This window comes from Scylla paramamosain, chromosome 30, assembly GCF_035594125.1.
Source record: "Scylla paramamosain isolate STU-SP2022 chromosome 30, ASM3559412v1, whole genome shotgun sequence".
NCBI classification, from domain to species: domain Eukaryota; kingdom Metazoa; phylum Arthropoda; class Malacostraca; order Decapoda; family Portunidae; genus Scylla; species Scylla paramamosain.
The window spans coordinates 19,256,615-19,266,614 of record NC_087180.1 but is presented as its reverse complement, the minus strand read 5'-3'; the positions used below and the strand labels follow the sequence as shown (position 1 = coordinate 19,266,614).

Here is a 10,000-nt window from a genome sequence, read left to right as displayed (position 1 = left end):
GGTGCCGGCCGGCGGGGAGCACCAGCAGGCCCGCACGCCGAGGCACCGCACACTCCACGCCGCCCGCAGCCTGGAAATTATGTCACTCTTCCGAGCCAGATTGAATATGAGAGCGCGTCACGCGAGATGCCGCCGCTATCCTGAACGTGGCGATCTGACTCAAGGATGAGACACGTGAACCCAGTGACGCGTGGCGGCACACCGTCACACCCGCAACTAGTGACGTGCCCGGCCAAGCACTGCATCAGGGTAACGTATTAGAGAGTGGAGGGACGTACTGGGTTGAGTGCTGCTGACGGCCTCCTGCTCCTGGCCGGAGGTCGCGGGTGAGGGCGGGGCAGCGACAGGCGGCCCAGGCTGTGGGCGCGGGCCACGCCTTCCCCTGCCTGACGTCCTCGTGAGCGAGATGACCTCCCTAGAGTCTCGCTTCCCGAGGGGAGTAGTGGACTGGGGGGCGCCCCGCGCGTGGAGGCAGCGCCCGTGAGCTCCTGGGAACGGTGTCTGCTACGTCGCGGGGGCTTGCTGGGCGCCAAGCTCGAGGGGCGGCGGCGGGGCTGGCTTGGGGAACGGCGGCGGGGCGGGGAGCCGCGGGAGGAGGACGGGGAGCGGGAGCGCTGGGCAGCATCGGGCCAGGAGGAGACACCCGAGGAGATGGTGCCCGAGGAGCAGGAGGCGCCATCGTGGTGCACGGCGCGGCCCGCCGTGGCCTCCAAGTAGCAGGAGTATAGGCCGGGGGGCACGGGGGGCGACAGGCCCAGCACACGCGGCTCTCCCACGCGGCCCTCCAGCTCCTGCCAGCCTCGCCGGAAGGACACGCCGAAGGATCGCGTGGTAAGAGTGGAGGTGGCGATGTTTGGGCTCCAGTAGTACGTGGTGACGCTGCCTCTCCGCCGCCAGTCGTCGCCGCTGTCTCCCCCCCCCTCGCCTTCGCCACACAGGCACGACATACTGCCGCGCCGCCTGCCGAGCGGCGCCCGAGTGTTCTGGCGCCTCGGTCACAGTCAGGCGAGGCGGGGAGCGCCGTGCCCCGCCTCGCGCAAAATCAGCGAGGCGGAGGGACGAGCAGGGGAGGAAGGGAGGCGAAGGGTGGCGTGTTCCACTTGAGGCTCACCGCGGTGGGGGGGTTGGGCTGGTGGCTGGTCGCTGGTCAGTGGCCGCGCCTCGCCAGGCCAGGCACCAGCGCGGCACACTCGCTGCTCTTCGCGGCACCAGACCTAATAATCCTGCTGTGAGTCACCTCAATTTTAGAATTCCACAGTTCGACTCCCAGCACAGTACTTCCGCCAAGCTTAGGGAGGTGACGCGCTCCCACGCAGCGGCCCCGCCAGCCACCCCGCGGGAGGCTGAGCGCCGGGCCAACCGCGGGGAGGGAGGGAGAGACTGAGCGTATAATAAACTAATAATTCTCTCTCTCTCTCTCTCTCTCTCTCTCTCTCTCTCTCTCTCTCTCTCTCTCTCTCTCTCTCTCTCTCTCGTTCATTCATTCATTCATCAGCATTTCCGAAAACGAAGCAATTACCCGAACCTTTTTTTACGTCATTGTTGCTCAGAGAGAGAGAGAGAGAGAGAGAGAGAGAGAGAGAGAGAGAGAGAGAGAGAGAGAGAGAGAGAGAGAGAGGGGGGGGGGGGGAGGGTGGTTAGTACTACACTCGACCTCATCATCAGTTAGAAAGGTTTCCCACAGTCTCTCTTGGCAGAGGTCAGTGAAGGGAGGGAGAGAAAGGGAGGAAGAGAGAGGAGGGAGGCACACGAAGGAACACCAGAGAAGAACAAACAGCAGCAGATTTGTTGTAAGTCCCAGGTTGTTTGTGATAAGCTAAAGATGAAAGGAAAAGAAGAGAGAAGGACGGAAGAAACGAAGGAAGGATAAAAACGAAGGAAAAACAAAGTTAGAGGGGTTAATGGATGAAGGGAGGGAAGGAGAAAGGGAAACGAAGGGAAGAAGATAAAAAGGGGAGGAGGAAGCGAAGGAAAAAGAGGAAGAAGGGAGGAGAAAGGGGAGGGATTTAAATGTAGGGTGAGGGAGAGGGAGAAAGACAAGAAAAGGAGGAAAGAACGAATGGGAGGAAAGTGGAGGGAGAAAGAAGCAGAAAGAAGAGTAGGAGATGAAGAAAGAAGAAAGAGGAATAGAGGAAGGGAAAAGGAAAGTGTAAGAAGCAAAAAAAAAAACAGAGGTAAAAGAAAGAAAGGAAGGAGAGAATATGAAAGAAAGAAATAACAGTAATCTTGAACGAAGCAAAATTCTCTCTCTCTCTCTCTCTCTCTCTCTCTCTCTCTCTCTCTCTCTCTCTCTCTCTCTCTCTCTCTCTCTCTCTTCTAGATTCCTTCTTCCTTCCTCGCCGCACCGGAAGTTCCTCCATTACTTTACTTTTCAGAGTAATGGAGCGAAGGAGCGACACACACACACACACACACACACACACACACACAGCTTTCTCCACATAACTTACTGCCGATCCACCACCGGGCGACCTACACACACACACACACACACACACACACACACACACACACACATTTACGTAACCTCCTAGAAAATACTTATATATAAACGCCCTTTTTTTCTTCTCTACCTTCATTTCAACTCACGTCACAGCAACTCCAGACACACACAACTGTTTTTTTCACCCTTTTTCTTTTTTTTTTCTTTCCCCGTTTCACAATTCGCGTCCCAACAGCAGTACATATTTTCCACACCCACAAAACTCTTCCGGCGTGTGTTTTGACCTCTTCCTCCCTTCAGTTCATCGGTAGCCTCACAATCTTGGGCGGTATCACTATTATAAATGATTCCCCCTCCCCCCTCCACTCACGAGGTCATGCAGGTATCAAACAACAAATATTTTTCTCTTCCACAAAATATTCAGGCATATTTCAGTTTTTTTATTCTTTTTTTTCATTCCATTGCCAAAAATCGCAGTTATATCATCGCTGCTGTGTTGTTTTTTCCTCTCATTCCATCGCTAAAACGACTAAAAACAACATACTTTCTTATTTTCCACGTTTCATTTGCTTTTATCTTCATTCCATCGCTACAATAGCAATTTTGTGTTATATAATCACTATTATTCCCTTTTCCTCTCATTCCATCGCTAAAATGTCTTAAAAACACATATTTTCCAATAATCCACATGTTTCAATTACTTTTTCCCTCTGTTCCATCACTCAAGTCAAGCATATTGAGCACCATCACTATTTACAACCACTTTTTTAACCTTTTTCACTGCCAATGTCACAATTAATACCTATCACCACTTTCACACACACGGAAAGTCACGTAGTACTAAAAACACACACACGCGCATCAATCCATTTTCTTTCTCGTTTCCTTCAGGACCATATTCTGAAACACTTCTGCGCCGCACCTTCACTACATTTAAAAAGGCTCTAGTTGAAGTTACACGGGGTTTAATGGCGTTTTTATGGTTCTACTGACAGATTAACGAAATTTCTACATTATTAACAGGGGAGGCAATCTTGAGAACCCGGCTAATCATCTCTGTGGCCTTTGAAAATAGTCGTGGTGAGAGAGCAAAGCGTTTCAGAATACTGGTTTATCTTTCTATGGTAAGCGGGGATCGAGATGAGGCTTTAAGGACCACACGGGACTACACCTTCCCAGCCCGGCAGTCACGGGAACTCTACTACTGCCTCCGGTGCCTCGCTGGTTGTGTGAGTCTGCTGCTGGCGCCCGTGAATGGAAGTGTCACGCACGACCCGGAGTTGCCACGTAGTGAGAATCAATGAGGAGCACCTTTCGCAGACTACAGGTAAGAGGGGTGGTTTCTCTTCTTCCTCTGTTGCTGTTTTTCTTTTTCTTCCCTCCTTTCTTTCTTTCTACTCTTCCTCCTCCTCTTCTTTCGTTATCACCCTTGATTTTGATGTATGTTCCTTCTACAATACAAGTATGATTGTGGTTTCTCTTCTCCCTCTGTTACTGTCTTCTTCTTCTACTTCTTCTGTGTCTGTCTCTTCTTTTCTCCCTGAATTTCTTGTCTTTTATTTCTTTCTGAGCATAATATATGTTTCTTCTCTGTTTCTCCTCTTTGTCTCTTTATGTTTGTTTCTCCTCCTCTGTTCTTTCTGTGAGTGTCTGTCACTTTCATCTTTTCTACTCGTGTCATGAACCATTAATCCTCACATCTATTCTTTCTGAGAATCTCCTCTTCTGCTCCTTATTCTGTCTTTTCTCGTCTTTTCCTTCAAACGCCAACCTTTCATTTAAATCTTTCTCTTCTCGTGCCTTGAACCATTAATCTTTACATCCCCATCTTTTCCTTCTTCTGAATACCTCCTCTTCAATTTCTTTTGCGTGTTTCTCCTCTTTTTCTCTTCTTCTTGTGTGTCTCATTCTTACGCATGCTTGTGACTTCAACCTTCCTTTTCTCATGTCCTGAACCATTAATCTTCACATCCCAACCTGGCATCACTGTAGCTGTAATCCTAGAATCTCATGGCCACTGCTTAACTTTCCGTCTTTATCTCTCAGCCGTGTATTTAGAGTCATTCTCGCGTTCTTAGCCTGGCATTATTGCAGCTACATTCTCACGGTCTCCGCTCAACTATGCCACTTCCTCCTGAGTTCCAGTTTAAGAGAAGTGGATGTACTGCATTCCAATACTGTTTTTGTGTTTACGCGGCTCGTGGTTAAGTGTAATGCATATGTAGGATTTGAGGTAGAATAATACATAGTTGTTTAAATATACGAGGTTTTATTTTGAGATTACATTTTATAACGATTTGGTGTGTTTTCTGTTTTTTTTTTTTTTTTTTTTTGTAGGTTTTTAGTGGAAGTTACGCTCCCCTCATGCCCACACACTTTCTATTTCCTACCATCCTTACGCTACTTCTTTTGAGGTTACATTTTATGACGTTTTTGGTGTGTTATTCTGACTGCTTTTTTTGTAGGTTTTAGTGGAGGTTACGCTCTCCTCACGTCCACACATTTTCTATTTCCTACCATCCTTACGCTACTTCTTAAACCTAACTCTCTCTCACTGTATGTATTTTGCTCCACCTCTCTTGTTTACAGTTACAACTAGGTACTCCTCTGGCTTTTCTCCTTCCTTCCATCATATACGTTCCTGAATAACTCACCCATCCACACACCCACCTCCATTAGCCTACCCATCCAGCCTCTCACTCAGCCACATCCACCTTGCCACCCACCGCACACTACCTACAGGCCCACTTACCCATCTATCCGGTCACCCACCTACCCACTCTCAGTCATCCACCCTACCATCTACTGCAATTTGACTTATCGATCCTCAACCGCTCACTAATCCACTCATCCATCCATCCGCTGTCCACTCATCTACTCACTCATACTAATCCACCCAACCACTTTCCTATCTATCCACATATTTACTCACCTACAGCAAACCCATCATCCACAAGTCATCCACGCACCTTGTCACACCCTCCACTCACTCAGCCAATACAACTACTGTTTTAACCTTTTCACTTTGATACGAGACAATTATCACCACCATATGCAATGTATGAACTCTTTATAAGCATCTACAAGAAAGTTATGGGTGAAAAGAATAAATTTTGCAGATTCTACCCAGTTTATAGATTACATGTGGCTGTAGAACAAGTCAAGATGTCTCAGAGTGATTGGTAACTAGACTTCTTAGCGCGACTATTTTCAAAGGTCACTGAGATGATTAGCCGGGTTGTCATGACTGTTTCTCCTCATAGCAATGTAAAAATCTTGTTAATCTGTCACTAAATCCGTAAAAAAACACCCTTAAAAACTCAATTATAGAGCCTTTTGAAAGTTGTGCAGGTGCGGCGCAGGTGTGTTTCAGAATGACCCGTAAACATTCAAGCATTTTCTTTCATTTCCCACTTTCTTCGATCACTTTTTCACCCATTCCCTCCTCTTCTGCTGCATCTCTTATCGTGTTATTTTTGTCTTTCCTCCATTTTTCCTTCCTCTCCTTCACTTTCCTCATTTCATCTCGACATAATGGTTAGTTGATGAGTGTTTTCATTCTTTCCATCTTAATTAATTTGCATCTTTATATCGTGTTCTCTTAACTGTCTATTTTCCTACTTTATCTTTCCTTATCTTCATATTCCTATCGTCTTCCTGTCTTTATCTTCTTTTCACATCTCAGAAAGTAAACGAACAGAGAGAGAGAGAGAGAGAGAGAGAGAGAGAGAGAGAGAGAGAGAGAGAGAGAGAGAGAGAGAGAGAGAGTACATTACGTTTCGCGGTAGTCAAGCTGTTATAAAACTCATTAGACAGAAACAAGACATATAGAAACAGAGTGAGATTCTTACCCCGCTGTGAAGTAAACAAAACAATCCTTAGCCTGTATTTGAAAACGCTTTGCTTCTCCTAAAGACTAGATTGGCCACAGAAATAATAATAAGGATTCATAAGAACATAAGAACATAAGAAATAAGGGAAGCTGCAAGAAGCGACCAGGCTTACACGTGGCAGTCCCTGTATGATATATAAGTACCTTTTTCTACCTATCATCCCCATCCATAAACCCGTCTAATCTTCTCTTAAAGCTCCCTAATGTCTTAGCACTAACATCATGATTACTGAGTCCGTTCCATCCATCTACCACTCTATGTGAGAACCAATTTCTTCCTATCTCTTTCTTAAACCTAAATTTTTCAACCTTGAACCCGTTATTTCTTGTTCTATCCTGGTTGCTGATCCTCTACATCCACTCAACCACTCAACCACTCATCCACTTACCCATCCATCCATTCACCCACTGTCTCCCAATGATCCATCCATTCATCCACCCATCCACTCACTCGCTCATTATCATCTATCCACTCAGCAACCCACCCACTTATCCATCCTCCCACCTACCCACACGGTCATTCACCCTGTCAACCACCTACCCATACAGGGCGGCCCGGAACACACACACACACACACACACACACACACACACACACACACACAGTAGTAGTAGTAGTAGTAGTAGTAGTAGTAGTTGTTGTTGTTGTTGTTGTTGTTGTCTATTCATCTCTACACCAGGCCGGCAATCCCAACCGGCGCTGCACACACATACACACATACACACACACACACACACACACACACACACACACACACACACACACACACACACAATTCATACTCTTAATAATGATAATAATAACGCTACTACTACTACTACTACTACCACTACCACTACTACTACTACTACTACTAATAATAATAATAATATTGCTACTACTATTACTACTACATTCCCTCACACACTTCCACATCTCAGTACCTGGAAATGCCCGGAAAACCTTGGAAATTTAGGGAAATATTGATGAAGAGACACCGGGAGGAGGGAATCTCTCGGTCTCGGTCTGGGTCCGTCAAGTATCCTTCCTACATAAAAAAAAAAAAAAAAGTTTTCATGTTGGGCGCTATGAACGGGGCTGGAACCGTCGATTTATTTATGCTTTATTTGAGGCATATTTTGTGTGTTTTTTTTTATCTACTTTTCTTGGTTAATTCTGGCTATCCTTCACGCCAGAGTCTGAAAATAGCCGGAATTTAAGCTAAATATTGATGTACAGACATGTAGAGAGGCAGGCAAAATATGCATCTTGGCCCTTATATTTACGTAACGTAATTCATTTTGAAAATCACGAGAAGAAAGAAGGCTCCCAGACTAGAATGTACTATATTTTCTGATTTGCCATATACTTTAACTAATACCCAAAATGTAAAAAGATGACCGAATTCAGTAATAATAACGAAAACTCCAAAACACTACCTGTAACTTTTACGAACGGGTCCACAAAACAATCATTATATCGAAAAAGAAAACACAGCCAGACAAGATTCTATTACATATTCTGAATATAAAAAAAAATTTACTTTCCACATAAATAAAGAAAACATAAATTTCTCGTCGTATAAAGAAAAAAAAATTTACTTCTCTGGTAAACTCTGGAACTCCCTGCCTGCTTCTGTATTTCCACCTTCCTGACTTGAATTCCTTCAAGAGGGAGGTTTCAAGACACTTATTCATCAATTTTTGACCACTGCTTTGACCCTTTTATGGGACTGGCATTTCAGTGGGCATTTTTTTTTATTAGATTTTTTTTTTTGCCTTTGGCCAATGTCCTTCCTAAAAAAAAAAAAAAAAAAACGGGCTCACATGAAATTTGAAAATACGAATAGCTAGACTAGATTTTATTGAATATTATTACTGGGTATATGTTTATTATACTTTTTAAGTTTTCAATCAGCCACCAAATCAATCAAACGGGAGTTTGTTCTGCATCTCTGCAGTGAATTTACACTTTCGTTTAGGCATCTTGACAAGAACAAGTAATAGTTGTAATGACGAGATCACAAGGCCGCAAACAGTAATCCTAACTGACCCCTATCAGAGCTGGTGAAAGACGGGCGCGAGCGCGACGTCAAGTGAGGCGGCGTTGGGAAGGCTGCGAGCACCGACTTCATACAGGACCCATACACCTCAGAGTCTTGACCGAAACCAAACCAAAGCAGCTGCCACTCGGTGAACCCCTCTCTCTCTCTTTCTCTCTCTCTCCCATCATTTCAACCAAAGGAACTTTAATAAATGTGATTTTTTAACAGTTAGTAATGATGGAAGGTGAAATTCCGGACATTTGAGGGATTTTCAAAAATCCCCCCGGACACAGATTTCGTTATCTGATTTCCGGATATGTCCAGGAAAATCTGGAAGTATGGCAACCCTAGCTAAGAGAGCAAAACATTTCAGAATATTAACCCATGTACTGGAATAGAATCTGATGCTTTTCAATACAGCAGGACACACCCAGTAAGTCAGTCACGTGTCAGGGTTTTATCCTCTATATTTTACCCACACTACCGTATCCTCCCTTCATTCCCTCCCTCCACCCATCCTTTTATCTCCCCCCTCTCCCTCTCCCTCCTCTTCTCCCTCCTCTCACCCATTTTCACTCTCTACACACGACCTTGAGTTTGCGCACTTTGTTGGCATCACTGCAGGGACAGCCAAGGTTGGCGTCACCACAGAGGAAGGAGTTTTATGCTATACGCCGTTTTGTTCATGCAAGTTTTTGCCGCGTGTTGGCGTGAGTGAGGAGAGACAATGAGAGGAAATGCACAATGGGAAACGCATGTACACCTAAACGTTTGTGTTATCTGCGTAGGGAAACGATAATTAACTGACTGAGGAAACGAAGACAAAGGTAGATAAAGATTATCAGGGGGCTTTCACACGATGTAAAGGGGGAAAAAAAAAAACGAGAACAAAGGCAGGAGAGATTAACTTGGTCAGATGAACGAGACAAGAAGAAAGATAGGAAAAAAAAAGATGATTAAGATAAAAAATTAACATGATCCAAAAAGGAAACTACAGGAAAGAATAAGAAATAAAACTAAACCAAAAGACAAAAGGAGATAAAAGAGAGTAAAATTTCAACACGACCAAAAAAAGAAACTAGAAAAATAATAATAAAAAGAATCAAAAGAGATACAACAATTTACTATATAAGAAAAAAAGTTACACAGACAATCTTAATTAAGAAAATCATAACAGAACTCAGCGCCGAGACATCATAGGAAGTTCACGAATATAATTTTGACCTTACCTTCTCGTATTCCATTTTGAGTGTTGGCTGGTGAGTAAGCTGGGTCAGGAAAGACTAACGCACACCCATATCTCCTCCCTGGTCTGAAAAAAATAAAGGAGATAACACAAATGAATAAAGGAGAAAGAAATTGTTGACATGAATAAGGAGATAACGCGAATATGAGAGAGAGAGAGAGAGAGAGAGAGAGAGAGAGAGAGAGAGAGAGAGAGAGAGAGAGAGAGAGAGAGAGAGAGACGGGAGAACAAGGAAGCAATCTCTCGCTCTCTCTCTCTCTCTCTCTCTCTCTCTCTCTCTCTCTCTCTCTCTCTCTCTCTCTCTCTCTCTCTCTAGCAAAGAAACACAACATAACTTAAATACATCATAAGAAACACACACACACAAAAAAAAACTACATAAAAGAAAAAAAAAA

At 44.7% G+C, this 10,000-nt stretch overlaps 1 protein-coding gene across 2 annotated transcripts in view; it reads right to left on the bottom strand.

The window, feature by feature from the left end:
* Positions 1–10,000, bottom strand: part of LOC135115983 (unconventional myosin-XV-like) — an 81,612-nt gene that overhangs the window by 49,787 nt on the left and 21,825 nt on the right. For both annotated transcript variants that reach the window (XM_064033182.1, XM_064033183.1), the window contains exon 2: positions 9,589–9,671. In XM_064033182.1, the coding sequence (XP_063889252.1) occupies positions 9,589–9,603 (15 nt within the window). In that variant the 5' untranslated portion in view covers positions 9,604–9,671. The remainder of the gene's footprint in view (positions 1–9,588; positions 9,672–10,000) is intronic.